The 16,736-nt window shown below is 42.3% G+C and overlaps 2 protein-coding genes and 1 long non-coding RNA gene across 3 annotated transcripts; 1 reads left to right on the top strand and 2 right to left on the bottom strand.

Annotated features, from left to right (window-relative positions):
• Positions 1-50: 50 nt before the first annotated feature.
• On the bottom strand, positions 51-11,228 carry LOC148390877 (uncharacterized). Its single transcript, XR_015861228.1, has 3 exons — positions 10,802-11,228; positions 9,688-9,807; positions 51-3,092 (listed from the first exon to the last, which is right to left on the bottom strand). It is a non-coding gene; the product is annotated as an uncharacterized LOC148390877 (long non-coding RNA).
• LOC148390878 (oxytocin receptor B-like) lies at positions 10,419-14,948 on the top strand. The gene is made up of 2 exons (XM_088389252.1): positions 10,419-11,465; positions 14,040-14,948. Exons 1-2 carry the CDS (start codon positions 10,547-10,549, stop codon positions 14,270-14,272), a joined length of 1,152 nt encoding a protein of 383 aa, XP_088245378.1. The 5' UTR covers positions 10,419-10,546; the 3' UTR covers positions 14,273-14,948.
• Positions 14,769-16,692, bottom strand: cav4a (caveolin 4a). The gene is made up of 3 exons (XM_088389255.1): positions 16,381-16,692; positions 15,916-16,103; positions 14,769-15,805 (listed from the first exon to the last, which is right to left on the bottom strand). The coding sequence occupies exons 1-3, from the start codon at positions 16,600-16,602 to the stop codon at positions 15,655-15,657; spliced, it is 561 nt and encodes a 186-aa protein (XP_088245381.1). The 5' UTR covers positions 16,603-16,692; the 3' UTR covers positions 14,769-15,654.
• Between the last annotated feature and the right edge of the window lie 44 nt (positions 16,693-16,736).

Here is a 16,736-nt window from a genome sequence, read left to right on the forward strand (position 1 = left end):
TATATATATATATATATATATATATATACACACACTATGCTGTGTAGGCATTGGGTTCTATTACGCAGCTCCCATCTTGCTCTGCAGATGGAGACATTGTCCTCCAACAATACTAAAATCCACACTCAAACTACCATTCTACTTTAATTTGCATTGCCTTTCGGTTCTCATTTCTCCACAACCAAGGATAGCATGGTATAATATGATTAGTATGACCAGTGAAGTGAATCGATTACTGGACTTTATCTATGAAAGCTAATAGATACAGCACTTATATTTATAACATTATTAAAAATTGAATCAATTATCCACATTACATAGCAGTAATAAACTACAACAAGAAACTGGACAATTATAAAAAAAAAAAAGTAAAATATTTAATGGGTCTTTCATAAAACTAAGCCTTTGAAAGTTAGGAACAAAGACAAGTTACCATGCCAAATTTGCCACGCTAGAGCGCTGCAAATTGTATTTTTGCTCAATTTAGCAAGAAAAAAACAATTGATTAAGAAGACCACCAGTTTGTAAACACACACATTATGAGGGAACATCTGTATACACAAGCAAATCCTGTGCCGTGTTATTGCGCGCTTGCGCTTTCCATTTTTGTAGGATCATTCAATTACATGCAGATTTGGCGCCTTTATGGAGGAATGCACTTTTTTTAAGTATTGAAGCAGGGTAACGTTTTTATCTTTACATCTTATTAACCCTGGTCAACCCTTTTGATTAATAACAAATATATACGTATATATTATATATACAAATATGTATATATTTTTATATACATATATAAATATGTATATTTTTATATATACATATATAAAAAAAAAATATATATATATATATATATAAAATAATTATATATATATATATTTGGTTGTTTTTTTTTTAGATTCTGTGTGATGAATACTCACCTAACCTCACGCGTTGCATTTGACCCTGGCTGTGGCCTGCATGGAAACACTTATCACTACTGCTCCACTTCAACTCACATGCACATGGGCCTGCACATCATGCTAGCATGATGCAGGTTGTATGATTTTCATGCGGAATACATGCATGTTACGTAATTGGCCGCGAGCCTCGCACATTGAGAACGCTTGTTATTCCCCCCAAGAATGTTGGCTTTGCGGCAATGCCCGGAACGTCGCCGCACAACAGATTTCAAGGCTATCATCTGTTCCCGGATGAGACGCAGATGTTGGATCCTGTTCCCACATTGCCATTGTAATGTGTTACTTGTGGAATAGTGTATTGGGGGGGTCGGGGGGTCGATCACTCTAAACACTTGTGGACATCACTGTCAACATAGAAAGCTTTTGGTAATTGCATGTGAATGAAAGGCTTGCGTGGCTTTCCTCATAGCGTGCTATTTTGATCCAGAGCAATCACTGCGACCGTGACCAACAGTGAAAAAGCAAATACAAAATATTCCCATCACATAAGTATTCTAGCAAAGTGTTTATCATTACAGCGGTGGTGACCACTTGAGCCCAAAAAGCCTCTTTGAGACATCACAAATGCGCTTTTAAAGTGGTCACGGGACTTTTGCCTTGTCAAGATCAGAAATAATGAAGAATTGGACTACAAGAAAATGATGCTAATCCTATAAACAACTAAGCTGAGTTAGCGTGTAAATATATGAGGTCAGCTTCCATGACTGATCCCTCACATCCTGCACGCATACACTGTGATGTCAACCCACACGAAGCACCTACATCAGAATCATATCTGCAACGGCAACTAACCTCTAACTATTTATTTATACGGGAAAAAAAATGTTATGGCTACATCCATAACTTAGTACATGACTTTCCATTTAAAGTCTTGAATATATATTGAAAACAAATCTATCAATGAGATGTTTTGTCAAACTGCACCTCTTACCTCATTCAATCTGCTTCCTTATTTTTGGAATAATTGTCAACATGAAAAAATAAATACACTTTCATAAGGTGTACTCATCCTTGAACACTTTAGACAAATGAGGTAGACTTAATGAAACAATTATAGGCATCTATTTTTTTTAACCTCAGTCACACAAGTGTAAAAAGTAATACAAGTTGATAAAAATCCTTTGATATCAACTGATGATGTGGAAAATGAGCCTGCTAGTAATTTATGAGAATGTTTGTGGACCTCTTGCCCTTTTATGTTTGAAATTAGCCACAGAGCCTTGGGACTGCTAATGTTTCAAATTTGTTTCTTCCTGACGTGGAAAAGCTGATTGCGCTTGTTTATTTGCCAGTTGCATGCGGAACTGAAGAGGTCTCGACGAGCGGTTTAAATGTAATTGGTGTGATTATGATTGATCAAAACAAGCCGTTTTGATTGTGTGCGCACATTGCAGACAGTGAGGATGTGTTGTGGGGAAAAAAAACATTTGTTGAAAAACAAGCAAAATTAGAGACACCTGGAAGATCTCTCCCAGATGCCATCATCTAAGACTATCCTTATGAATGAAAATAATAAAATACTCTAGAGGATCCAGAATTTGAAAACATGGCTTAAAGTACCTTCAAAAATGTTGCAACTAAATGTCTAATGAAATTGATTTGATTTGAGGAAAATATAGGAAATATATATATAGTATATATATTTTTAAATTATTTATTTGTTTGTTTTTTATTTTAGTATTAAAGTACGTCTATGAGTACCTCAGAACAATAATTGCTAGTCTTCATTGGGCTCTTGACTTTGGGTGTTGTGGCGTAGTGTAAGCAATAATACTCAAGAGACCAAAGCGATGGGGCACAGGTGAAGTTGAGCTGCGCGAGAACAAAGAAAGACGGGAAGTCAAACAAACAGAGATCACGTCAGTGAAGCTTAAAAAGAAGTCAAAACAGGAAAAAACACAAGATTGTTGAGTCCCTCCGTTGCGGCAAGTGGAACGAACTTCCCCAAAAGCGATTTTCAACATGTCACTCGGTGTTCCACATCACTATCAATAGGCCTCGCCATAGGCCTCCAGCTTTGCAATCCGGTTCGGACCTTTCCTGTGGGTCCTGACCTCTGCGTTCCCTGCCTTTTCCTCCCTCGCTCTTGGGAAATCAAACGGAACTTTCATCGAGGATTTCAAGATCGCAGACCTGCCAAGTGACATCCAACCTTGCCTTGGGTCATTGAAGTTTTTGTGTCCCAGTTGAGGGACCATGTTTAAATGTACATAGAAGAAATTTAGAACCAAGGAATGATACAGTCTTCTCAGTAGACATTACATCCACCATGTTCTTTCTGTTATCATTGACTTGGAGGATTTAATATTTTATATCCATCCTTTGCATTTTTTACCAAATGAGTAAAAGTCTATCAATGTCAACAAACCTTTAAGAGCAGATCTAAACTGTGGTGTAACGCAATTTTGACAATTTGATTAAGGTGCAAGCCGACAGATTTGACGCTCTGGGCACTTGTTTGATTAATGTTATCATAATCCATTCATAAATCTGACAACATTAATCAAAGCCTCTTAACATTGGAGATATTAATTATTTGAACACCCTTATGAACATATTTTGCATGCATCAATCACCCGCATGAAATCCAGTCTTGCAGACTGTGCTTCTCTACTGTGCTTAATTCAAAAGGAATGAAAGGAGCAGCTTTCATTGGCCAAGAAGTAAGCCGACTGTGTTCATGCCCACAATTGCGCAATCGCCCACTTGATGTCTTCAAAAATACCTAAAGAACAAAGATTTCATGGCTAGATCAAGCCTTGCGCTAGACTTGCAACAGCCACAAAAATCGGGGCGTTTATGGTAAACATGAAGAGGAAAATGTCAATTACGCACAATTACATCAAAAAAGAAGAAGAGAAAATTTTATTGTATTAACTTCAACCAGTAGGTGCCGGTAAAGCCCATTGAAGCTGGTGCCACCTCGCCGTAAATCAAAACGAAGAAGAAAATGAGGTAACTTCCCGTTCACGAACGAGTCGTGAATTGCATTTCCCGTTCACCAACGGAACGGATCTGTGAGTGAACGAGTCAGTGATTTGCATTTCCAGTTCATCGCGACAACGGATCAGTGAGGGAACGAATCCTGACTTTCCCGTTCGCGAACGAGTCAGTGGGTCAAACTGCCTTCCTTCCCGTGCATCACCGCATCAGTCAGTGAACGTGTTGCGTCCCCCTCCTGGCGTGAACTATGTAAGCCAGAATGTAGATTTACGATTTGCCAAGGAAAGAAAGAACCACTCACTGAAACACCACTTCTCTTATGCAAGTTTTCTCCAAGCTAACAGCTAACTTTCTTGTATGAAAGGATGCGCCGTTATGCAACTTTATGCAATTTTATAACACGCGTAGTAGTTTTTAAATAACGTGTATGCATATACACGCCTAAATATTGTTATCCAATATATCTACTGCAATTTCATATTAGATTGCTGGTTTGAAATTTACTTTTAATATCATTGTTTTTAATAAACATTTATGTTAAAACTTGTCTGGTGTTTTATTCCTTGTTTTTTTATTCACCCATTAAAACATAAAAATCAGACATTTGGTTAACTGCTTTATATGACAATATGTGTAGGTACACTTCATGGACACTTCAATAGGTACACTACACGAGGTTTAAAAAAAAGAATGAATAAATAAAGGGTTAATTGCATAATAAAGGAACATTTATGTAAATTTTCACACCTGGGATCGAACCAATTTCCTACTGAACAAGAGCCCATGTTGTTATCCTGTCGACTATGTCAACCTGGCAGGCTATGGTTGTCTGCACTGATTTGTACTAGTAATGTGCATTCCAGAATCTTTTGAATTGGTTCATTCAAAATATTTGTTCAAAAGAATCGTTCACCGAATCGTTCACTACACTTTCTTATTTATTCTTTTTTTTTAACCTCGTGTAGTGGAAATAAAATGGTCAAAGGTCACAGGTGTCAAGCTCTAGTCCTCGGGGCCGCATTCCAACATGTTTTCCAAGAGTCCCTCGTTAAGTGCACCTGCGTGAAAAGTTTTAGCCCCTTTCACGTTCTGCAGGAGCTAAAACTTTTCACGCAGGTGCACTTAACGAGGGAATCACACGGACACTCTTTTAGGTACACTGCCATTTTCAAGTGTACCTAATAACAGGCCACTTTATCAGGGAAATATCATGGTCAAAGGTCACAGGTGTCAAGCTCTAGTCCTCGGGGCCGCATTCCAACATGTTTTCCAAGAGTCCCTCGTTAAGTGCACCTGCGTGAAAAGTTTTAGCTCCTTTCACGTTCTGCAGGAGCTAAAACTTTTCACGCAGGTGCACTTAACGAGGGAATCACAGGGACACTCCATTAGGTACACCGCCATTTTCATGTGTACCTAATAACAGGCCACTTTATTAGGGAAATATCATGGTCAAAGGCCACAGGTGTCAAGCTCTAGTCCTCGGGGCCGCCCCCAATGTCCAATTTCCAATGTCCAAACCAATGTCCATTGGTTTGCTCCGCCAACTTGGGAGTGGGGCCACTTTATGTACTTAGACATAAAAACTTTCATTTGTTTGCATATGCATACAAAGCAAGGTTCCAATTCTAAAAGCACAGTTAAGTGTATGCTCGCATCTGGACTTGAACCAGGTACTTACTGGGCAAGAGTCCATATCATTAACCAGTTGGCTATTTTGACACAAAAGCCCTTGGCCGCGTGCATTCTTTTGTACTAATGATGTGCATTCCAGTTTTAAGTGAACCTTAGAATCGGTTCACTAAAAAGACTTGTTCAAAAGAATTGTTCACCAAATCGTTCGCTACACTTTATTTATTCATTTATTTATTTTGTTTGATGGTGTTATTATACCGAATGTGGTTGTGTGAATAAAAGGTAGAAAAATCCGTTATGTCGACATTTGTTATTTTGGGGGACATCAACTCATATAAGAAGGGAGACGCAACACGTTCACTGACTGATCCGTAGATGCACGGGAAGGAAGGCAGTCCACCCATTGGCTCGTTCGCGAACGGGAAAGTCAGAATTCTTTCCCTCACTGATCCGTTCTCGCGATAAACTGGAAATGCAAATCACTCACTGATTCATTCACGTACAGATCCGTTTAGTTGGCAAACGAGAAATGCAATTTACGACTCGTTCGTGAACGGGAAGTTACGTCATTTTCTTCTTCGTTTTGATTTACGGCGAGGTGGCACCAGCTTCAATGCGCATTACCGGCACCTACTGGTTGAAGTCATATGAACTCAAAAAAGAACGAATCACTTTAGGAAGTGTGGTTAGGGTTAGGGTTAGGCTTGCTCTTGCTGTGGTTAGGGTTAGGGTTTGTGTTAGGCTTAGGCTTGCTTTTGCTGTGCTGAGGCTAAGGGTTAGGCTTGCTCTTTCTGTGGTTAGGGTTAGGGTTAGGGTTTGTGTTAGGCTTAGGCTTGCTTTTGCTGTGCTGAGGCTTAGGGTTAGGCTTGCTCTTGCTGTGGTTAGGGTTAGGGTTAGGGTTAGGGTTAGGCTTAGGCTTGCTTTTGCTGTGCTGAGGCTTAGGGTTAGGCTTGCTCTTGCTGTGGTTAGGGTTAGGGTTAGGGTTTGTGTTAGGCTTAGGCTTGCTTTTGCTGTGCTGAGGCTTAGGGTTAGGCTTGCTCTTGCTGTGGTTAGGGTTAGGGTTAGGGTTTGTGTTAGGCTTATGCTTGCTTTTGCTGTGCTGAGGCTTAGGGTTAGGCTTGCTCTTGCTGTGGTTAGGGTTAGGGTTAGGGTTAGGGTTTGTGTTAGGCTTAGGCTTGCTTTTGCTGTGCTGAGGCTTAGGGTTAGGCTTGCTCTTGCTGTGGTTAGGGTTAGGGTTTGTGTTAGGTTTAGGCTTGCTTTTGCTGTGCTGAGGCTTAGGGTTAGGCTTGCTCTTGCTGTGGTTAGGGTTAGGGTTAGGGTTTGTGTTAGGCTTAGGCTTGCTTTTGCTGTGCTGAGGCTTAGGGTTAGGCTTGCTCTTGCTGTGGTTAGGGTTAGGGTTAGGGTTTGTGTTAGGCTTAGGCTTGCTTTTGCTGTGCTGAGGCTTAGGGTTAGGCTTGCTCTTGCTGTGGTTAGGGTTAGGGTTAGGGTTTGTGTTAGGCTTAGGCTTGCTTTTGCTGTGCTGAGGCTTAGGGTTAGGCTTGCTCTTGCTGTGGTTAGGGTTAGGGTTTGTGTTAGGCTTAGGCTTGCTTTTGCTGTGCTGAGGCTTAGGGTTAGGCTTGCTCTTGCTGTGGTTAGGGTTAGGGTTAGGGTTTGTGTTAGGCTTAGGCTTGCTTTTGCTGTGCTGAGGCTTAGGGTTAGGCTTGCTCTTGCTGTGGTTAGGGTTAGGGTTAGGGTTCGTGTTAGGCTTAGGCTTGCTTTTGCTGTGCTGAGGCTTAGGGTTAGGCTTGCTCTTGCTGTGTTTAGGGTTAGGGTTAGGGTTCGTGTTAGGCTTAGGCTTGCTTTTGCTGTGCTGAGGCTTAGGGTTAGGCTTGCTCTTGCTGTGGTTAGGGTTAGGGTTCGTGTTAGGCTTAGGCTTGCTTTTGCTGTGCTGAGGCTTAGGGTTAGGCTTGCTCTTGCTGTGGTTAGGGTTAGGGTTAGGGTTTGTGTTAGGCTTAGGCTTGCTTTTGCTGTGCTGAGGCTTAGGGTTAGGCTTGCTCTTGCTGTGGTTAGGGTTAGGGTTAGGGTTCGTGTTAGGCTTAGGCTTGCTTTTGCTGTGCTGAGGCTTAGGGTTAGGCTTGCTCTTGCTGTGGTTAGGGTTAGGGTTAGGGTTCGTGTTAGGCTTAGGCTTGCTTTTGCTGTGCTGAGGCTTAGGGTTAGGCTTGCTCTTGCTGTGGTTAGGGTTAGGGTTAGGGTTCGTGTTAGGCTTAGGCTTGCTTTTGCTGTGCTGAGGCTTAGGGTTAGGCTTGCTCTTGCTGTGGTTAGGGTTAGGGTTCGTGTTAGGCTTAGGCTTGCTTTTGCTGTGCTGAGGCTTAGGGTTAGGCTTGCTCTTGCTGTGGTTAGGGTTAGGGTTAGGGTTTGTGTTAGGCTTAGGCTTGCTTTTGCTGTGCTGAGGCTTAGGGTTAGGCTTGCTCTTGCTGTGGTTAGGGTTAGGGTTAGGGTTCGTGTTAGGCTTAGGCTTGCTTTTGCTGTGCTGAGGCTTAGGGTTAGGCTTGCTCTTGCTGTGGTTAGGGTTAGGGTTAGGGTTCGTGTTAGGCTTAGGCTTGCTTTTGCTGTGCTGAGGCTTAGGGTTAGGCTTGCTCTTGCTGTGGTTAGGGTTAGGGTTGGGGTTCGTGTTAGGCTTAGGCTTGCTTTTGCTGTGCTGAGGCTTAGGGTTAGGCTTGCTCTTGCTGTGGTTAGGGTTAGGGTTAGGGTTTGTGTTAGGCTTAGGCTTGCTTTTGCTGTGCTGAGGCTTAGGGTTAGGCTTGCTCTTGCTGTGGTTAGGGTTAGGGTTAGGGTTCGTGTTAGGCTTAGGCTTGCTTTTGCTGTGCTGAGGCTTAGGGTTAGGCTTGCTCTTGCTGTGGTTAGGGTTAGGGTTAGGGTTCGTGTTAGGCTTAGGCTTGCTTTTGCTGTGCTGAGGCTTAGGGTTAGGCTTGCTCTTGCTGTGGTTAGGGTTAGGGTTAGGGTTTGTGTTAGGCTTAGGCTTGCTTTTGCTGTGCTGAGGCTTAGGGTTAGGCTTGCTCTTGCTGTGGTTAGGGTTAGGGTTAGGGTTCGTGTTAGGCTTAGGCTTGCTTTTGCTGTGCTGAGGCTTAGGGTTAGGCTTGCTCTTGCTGTGGTTAGGGTTAGGGTTAGGGTTTGTGTTAGGCTTAGGCTTGCTTTTGCTGTGCTGAGGCTTAGGGTTAGGCTTGCTCTTGCTGTGGTTAGGGTTAGGGTTAGGGTTTGTGTTAGGCTTAGGCTTGCTTTTGCTGTGCTGAGGCTTAGGGTTAGGCTTGCTCTTGCTGTGGTTAGGGTTAGGGTTAGGGTTTGTGTTAGGCTTAGGCTTGCTTTTGCTGTGCTGAGGCTTAGGGTTAGGCTTGCTCTTGCTGTGGTTAGGGTTAGGGTTAGGGTTTGTGTTAGGCTTAGGCTTGCTTTTGCTATGCTGAGGCTTAGGGTTAGGCTTGCTCTTGCTGTGGTTAGGGTTAGGGTTAGGGTTTGTGTTAGGCTTAGGCTTGCTTTTGCTGTGCTGAGGCTTAGGGTTAGGCTTGCTCTTGCTGTGGTTAGGGTTAGGGTTAGGGTTTGTGTTAGGCTTGCTTTTGCTGTGCTGAGGCTTAGTGTTAGGCTTGCTCTTGCTGTGGTTAGGGTTAGGGTTAGGGTTTGTGTTAGGCTTAGGCTTGCTTTTGCTGTGCTGAGGCTTAGGGTTAGGCTTGCTCTTGCTGTCGTTAGGGTTAGGGTTAGGGTTTGTGTTAGGCTTAGGCTTGCTTTTGCTGTGCTGAGGCTTAGGGTTAGGCTTGCTCTTGCTGTGGTTAGGGTTAGGGTTAGGGTTTGTGTTAGGCTTAGGCTTGCTTTTGCTGTGCTGAGGCTTAGGGTTAGGCTTGCTCTTGCTGTGGTTAGGGTTAGGGTTAGGGTTAGGGTTTGTGTTAGGCTTAGGCTTGCTTTTGCTGTGCTGAGGGTTAGGGTTAGGGTTAGGGTTAGGAAGTGATTCGTTCACTGAAAACAAAAACGTTCTTTTGAACGAACTGTTCACTCACGAGCCAACACTAACAGCAACACACACATAAACTGAGTATGTGCCGATGCCATAACATGAAATCTCAAGATTCTCCGATTTGCCACGCATGCACGATTAGCAAGTGGCTGACCAGGCCTTGCGCTAACTGACCTGTGGTTTGGCGATCCTGTTTACTATGCGCTCTGTATTTAATGTTGGACAATTTCCCACGGCACAGCTGAACATCTCTCACGGCACACCAGTGTGCCGCGGCACACTGGTTGGGAAACACTGTAATATGCAATAGAAAAAAAATGAGGTAATGCACTTCGCGTTCAAAAACATGACTCATATAAATCTAATAAAGTGAGGAATTTCTAACGCCAAAAGAAGGATTTTTTTATCAGTGGTATTGTCACACTGTTTTATGAATTTTATGTTTTTTCATTCATTCGTTCGTTCGTTCGTTCGTTCGTTCATTCATTCATTCATTCATTCGTTCATTCATTCATTCATTCATTCATTCATTCATTCATTCATTCATTCATTCGTTCATTCATTCATTCACCTTCTGAACCGCTGTCCATTTTTAAGCAATGACAAGCCCCAATGTTTATTTTGTTACTTAGAACCTTCTTATTTTGGACTTTATTTTTTAGTATTTTTGATGACCTGACTTTGGGTCCATATTCATAACAGACGGTTAGTCATTAGGATCAGTGACGCTTATATGAATAACTTGTCCATATGCGATATATATCAGAGTATGTAGAGCATGCATGGATCATAATCCATCAATTTCCCGCAGAGGAAAATGAGATTAGGGGAGGAGACTGCTGTGCCCATAAAGCCTCTCAGCAGAGCAGTCCACAGTGGATTTAGACACGTGAATAGTTGTGTTCTTTAACTCGCAATTTGCTATCATCTCATGTTATATTTTGTTGTTTGAGCAATTATTGAAGCCAATCAGTGGGAGATTGCGTGTCCTTCAGCTTCATGATGTGACCACTGGCTGCGCTTTTTACGCACGATGGAGGACTTTTTACGCGCGGACGACACCCGGATCCAAAACGCGTCGTGGGCCAGATGGCGTGCGTTTGAGAACAGGAGTCACTCCACCAACAACACCGTAAACCCTTTAAAACGAAATGACGAAGTGGCTAAAGCGGAAGTGGCCGTACTGGTGCTGGTGCTGCTCCTCGCGCTCACTGGCAACCTGTGCGTGCTATGGGCCATCCGCGCCGCCAAGACGCGCCAATCTCGGATGCTCTACTTCATGAGGCACCTTAGTATCGCCGACCTGGTGGTGGCCGTCTTCCAGGTTCTCCCGCAGCTCATCTGGGACATCACGTTCCGCTTCTCCGGGCCGGACGTGCTGTGCAGGCTGGTGAAGTACGCGCAGGTGGTGGGCATGTTCGCGTCCACCTACATGCTGGTGCTGATGTCCATCGACAGGTGCTTGGCCATATGCCAGCCACTCCGACCATTGCGCAGGGGACGGGACCGTGTGTGCGTGGGCACGTCATGGCTGCTAAGTCTGATCTTCAGCGCGCCTCAAATGTACATCTTCTCCTTGCGAGACGTCGGGAACGGCGTGTACGACTGCTGGGGGGACTTTGTACATCCGTGGGGCGCAAAAGCTTACATAACATGGATGACCCTCAGCATCTACATCCTCCCTGTGGGCGTCCTGAGCGTGTGCTACGGCCTCATTTGTGTCAAAATCTGGCAAAACTTTAACCTGAAAACTAGAAGGGAGCACGTTTTGGCTTCGTCATCCAAAGACGCACGTCACCTCTGTCGGGTGAGCAACGTCAAGCTCATCTCCAAAGCCAAGATTCGCACAGTGAAAATGACTTTTGTGGTGGTGCTGGCTTACATCCTATGCTGGACCCCATTTTTCTTTGTCCAGATGTGGTCTGCGTGGGATGATGCGGCTCCACGAGAAGGTAAGATACCCAAAATGTATTTGTACGCGTTAAGTTGGAGGGTCGTAACATTCACGCACCAAATGAAACAAACAGGAGTACTGTAAAGAACTTTGAATGAATGAATGAATGAATGAATGAATGAATAGAAAGAAAGAAAGAAAGAAAGAAAGAAAGAAAGAAAGAAAGAAAGAAAGAAAGAAAGAAAGAAAGAAAGAAAGAAAGAAAGAATGTGTTTAGAAAATAGCTAATTTCCCTAACAAAATAAGGACTCATTTTGTAGTTGTATTATGTGTAAAGAATTGAATCATATCCATATTAAATTAATCTGATTGTCTGCATGGTGACCATTCCAGCCCACTCCTCCAAAGTCTGATGTCGAACTATTATTATGCTCAGGTTTACTGTAATTTTAACATTCTCAACAAGGAATTTATAGGTTTGTCAAGTGTAACCATTATTATTATTATAGTTACTTTCTCAGGCCATTGTTCTCCATGAGCTCTTAGAACGGTCAGCATTGCCCCCTAATAATTAACAACATTTTTCAATTAATAGTTTCTGACTGTAAACTTAAATGAATTCTTTCCACACTCAAGATCTGAATTGAAATTACAGTATTTGTTTCCTCCATAGGAACCAAAGTTATTGATTATAATGAAGTGCCATCAAATATGCCAGAAGCAGAAATTGGTGATCGAGAACAGACAAGCCATTGATGTATTTCAACAAATTATTATCAAAAAGTTAACGTATGCAGCAAATGAAATAGCTTCCATAATTTTACTGCGAATATGGCCGTATTGTTGGATGAATTTCCTTGAAACTGCATTGGATGGCATTTGTTCGTATACAAAAAGCGTGCCTAATAATTTGGCCAGACATCTTTGAGCACAGATGAAGGTTGTTCTTTTGTCCTGCCTCCTCGCGTGAGATAAGAGCCATTCTTTTTGAAAAAAATTTTTTTTTCCTAAGCAAAGGCCATGAATGGTGTCCCAGACCTTTTCCCGATGGGACAACTAGTCAGTAAATGAGAGTGTCACTGACAGTGTTTATCAGTGGAAGGAAAAAGCCCATGGAGGGGAATTGGAACTCCAGAGAGTGGAGACAAAAGCAGGGAACTATTAAAACGTTGTTATCTTTCAGTTACTCTTGACGTGTAATCATGCAGAACTGTTTTAATTTCCTTCCATAATTCTGGGGTAATATGCATATTTGGATTAATGTATTCCAGAAGGAGAAACATCAAAAAGCCATCGTTAATGAACAAATTATACCAAATAGTCAATTAGTGTTTATAACAAATTGCATTGAACTGTAATCACAAGGCCATAAATCTCATGTGTGTTGATTAAATGATTCTAATAATGAATTTGTTGCGATATAGACTTGGAATGGGCATTATACTTCATTGTCATCAATGGGGAAATGTTTTACAATTAATTCATTGTTATTTAAATATTATTTTGTCGTTGAAAACAACTATTAACTATTTATTTTATTCTTAAAACAATAAATATAATAATATTTAGATTTGCTCACACGCATATGTCAATAATGATATCATGTAAACAATTGAAACAAATGAGACAGCTGATGGTGATTTTCTTTCGACATCAAACTAGTTGAGCGTGAATCAACCGTGCAGTGCGCTTATTTTGCCTCACTTCTTTTGAGTTCCATTGTGGTCTTATCCCCGGATTCCCGTTCGGTTCTTATGTTTAGAAGCCATGTAGGGAAGTTGACTATAATGAGCTCAACAGGGCTTGAAGTCCAGATGGGACTTTGTGCACTCATGCAATGTTTGCTTAACTTCTGCTCTTTGATAAAGTGCACGGTCCTAATCGAATAAATTATTGCGTTGTCATTGTAATCCTCTTCTGGATTTCAACATGATCTCGTCTTCATTCTTGCGGCGTCGCTCGCTAAAGAGGCGTGAAATGAAGTGTTTCATCTCCGCCTTAGGAGAAATGTAAACAATATGTCATTTGAAGGCATTTCCCTACAGAATAGTTATTTTTTTCACTGGCCGTGTTTAACAGGATTGACAAGTTGATGTCAAAGCTCCATCTAGCATGCGAGAGGTCAGCACCTTCAGGAGAAAAAACATTTAACACTCTTTAAATCTGTTTCACCCCATTAGGATTAAAAACAAAAAAAAATTCCTCTTTCCCCAATGCCCCCCTCCCAGCGTTCTGTGCCTCCCATCACTGGAATCATCATCATTTCCATGAATAATAAATGACTTTTTTCCATGCAAGACAGTCACATTGGACGGAGAACATTTATCATACTTGTTCCGATGGAAATGCACCAGGCAACTTAGAGTTCACTTTGTGTGGCATCCCTCAAGGTTTCTTATAATGCCAGATGTTTCTGAAGTTCTCGCTTCACCTCACAAATGATTTGTAACATCTCCCCAGCTGGCCCGAGCTGTGGCTGATCTATATACTGTGGACATAAAATACACATGAGTGAAATTCTTGAATGCCTCCTTTCCACTCAAGGGCAAAGAAGCAGAGGTTGAGATTTTTTTTTTAAGAAAAAATACTGTGTTATAGTCAGACTGAGCAAAGTCCTCCATTTTTTTGACAGACACGGCCTTCATCATCGCCATGTTGCTGGCCAGTCTGAACAGCTGCTGTAACCCTTGGATCTACATGTTCTTCGCCGGTCACATGTTCCAAGGTGTGACAAGCGGTTTCTTCTGCTGTCGACGCTATGTGGCGGCATCCTTGAGCAGCCGCCATCACAACACGGCCATCAAGACGGACAGCAACCACAAAAGCCTCTCGCACTCATCTAGCACAGGGGAGTCGGCCCACTGAGACGTCCTCTTCAATGGCACATCATTACTTCAGCAGTCTCAATGGAAAAATACTTTCCGAACAACAAGAGAGAATTTTTCATGGCTACTTGTCGCGAAGCGAAAATGAGATCTTGCCCCAAGAACAATTGAGCCACCGAGAAATAGCGGGCAGAGCCACCGAGAAATAGTGGGCCAACTCCATTTTTATCATTTTAGAGTGATTCAGCTCTTATGACAACATGGGGGGTGTGATGCTTGTATTACAGAAGTTCTGGATCTTGTCAGATTTGGGCTTTTTGCCAGAAACCGCGACTTTGATTTTGATTAAACATAAGTACACTTTTATCCATATATGGTTGAGTACTGTCATCATCTAGGCTACCTGAAGGCCAAGAAACAAACTGGGGTTAAACAAAAGGATCTGTTAACCCTAACTCAAATCTCTAAATGCATTCACTTAAATTAAAATGCACTCAAGATGAACTATGCATTGAATATAAAATATGTATTAGACTTTTTTTTCAATCCACTGCACCACCGTCTTCCATCATATCAATTACGTAAAATCTCACTGTTGAAACCAAAAGTGAGCCAATACTGGTGGAGCGGCTAGAACACAGTCCATTTTGAAATGCAGTAAAATGATTTTAATTTGTTAGGACACATGTAATACAATAAAGAGCCATTTCAGTCAATGTTTTCCATTCCTGTCCAATTTTGAACTCATTGCAAACATCATGTGCTTAGATTTACCGCTCTTTGTGTTTTTCTTCGGCATTTGTTGGATCACCATTTCTATCCTAATTGTATTTGCTGTCATGTTGTAAGGGGATTTGAATAGTATCAAATGTAGGTGTACTACTTATCTGATTTAAGGCTGCCCAAGACTGCCCCCTGTGGCCACATGTTGTCATTAGCGGGAATGTGGAGCACTTTCCTGCAGTTCTCTTTTTGTAAATATGATTGAATGAGAAAGAAAAACTTAGTACGTGCATTTTAAGACACGTCAAAATATTTAGTTATTAAGGACGTTTGGTATCCATAGCAGAGAAAGCCGCGGGAACAAACATAAAACAATAATGAACAGTTAAATGCATTCCTAGTGTGGTAAATTATACTCATTTAAAGAGGTCACTTTCTTGATTTAATTTCCCAGCAATTCATTCATTTTTAAAAATAATTTTAAAAAAGTCACAGGAAAATAAAGTAGAAATATCTGTGCCATATAAAGTTGTAAACTACACACTGTTGCTAACTATTAAATGTGTTATTGTTTCCAAATCCCACACAAAATTGAACTCTGAGCAAAGTTGCTGTAAACACATAATGATGAACACTGTAGTGAAATACCCATCATGTCCAGTTGTAATTCACTTGGTGGGCGGTGCCGGTGAGTTTGTGTCATTCCTTGGCCAGGTGAACGCTAAAGCCGCTACAGCACCGCCCAACGCTGGTCAACAAGGGCCGCACAAGGATATCCAGGACGACGTTCCAGAAGTTCTGCAGCCAGCATGTTCCTATAAGAATGCCCTTGATGCACGGGCTGATCATCCTGGAGAACACAACACACCTCAGTGACTCCTTTGCCCTTAGTACCCAAACGAGGTAGTCAAGATTACGTCACAATTACAGACATCAGACGTTTTGAAGTTGCACACTTACCATATGTGTATGCAGCTGAGGATGGCGAAGAGGATTCCCGAGAGGATAGACATGGGGATGGCCAGAAGCACTGAGATGATCCTGTATACCCAAATTCGACTGACTTCAAACAAAGCGTGGCTCCAGAGCCACACCCGATCCCCGCTGCGCACCGACATCGGCTCAGCAATCACATCCTCAAATGTCACCTGCGTGCCAAAAGAACACATGGTGTTAAGTTTGTGCAGATATTCTTTCATTCATTTCATATTTGATCCTCGTGGTCACAATTGATAATCGTGAAATGTGTCAGAAAATGTGGGCGTGGGTAAAATACAAACATTTTTGTCACGGGCCTTTGGGGCACAGATAATTGTGCCCCACAAATTCTGCCTTGCAACAGGTCATGGCACAAAGAATGCAAACAATTCTGTTGAGCCAAGTCACGAAATCCATCTCAGCTATAGCACATTAATACTTTGCTACCTTAAGGCAGTCGTTGATCCCTCGAGGGTCGCGAACATCGAGCAGAGGTTTAGTATCGCTGATATCCACCAGACAAGACGAAGGAATACTTTCTTCTTGCCCGTCAGTGGGCGCTTTCCACAGGAAGTCTGGTTGCTCTCCATCATAATCCTCAGGGTCACTGGAGTCCTCGAGGTCAATCTCCACTTCCTCGGAATCTCCCCCCTTCTTCAGGTCGTCCATTGAAACAGGCAACACGGTACTGTCGGTACAGACGTCCAAGTGAGGCCAGAACTGTGGGCGCGGTGAGGCGCTATATTGGGAAGGCTGCGTTGGCCTGGATGGTATTTTCAGATGGGCTTTCAACTTGGATCACT

Source organism: Syngnathus floridae, chromosome 11 (genome assembly GCF_059516105.1).
Source record: "Syngnathus floridae isolate MCC-2025c chromosome 11, RoL_Sflo_1.0, whole genome shotgun sequence".
Taxonomy (NCBI): domain Eukaryota; kingdom Metazoa; phylum Chordata; class Actinopteri; order Syngnathiformes; family Syngnathidae; genus Syngnathus; species Syngnathus floridae.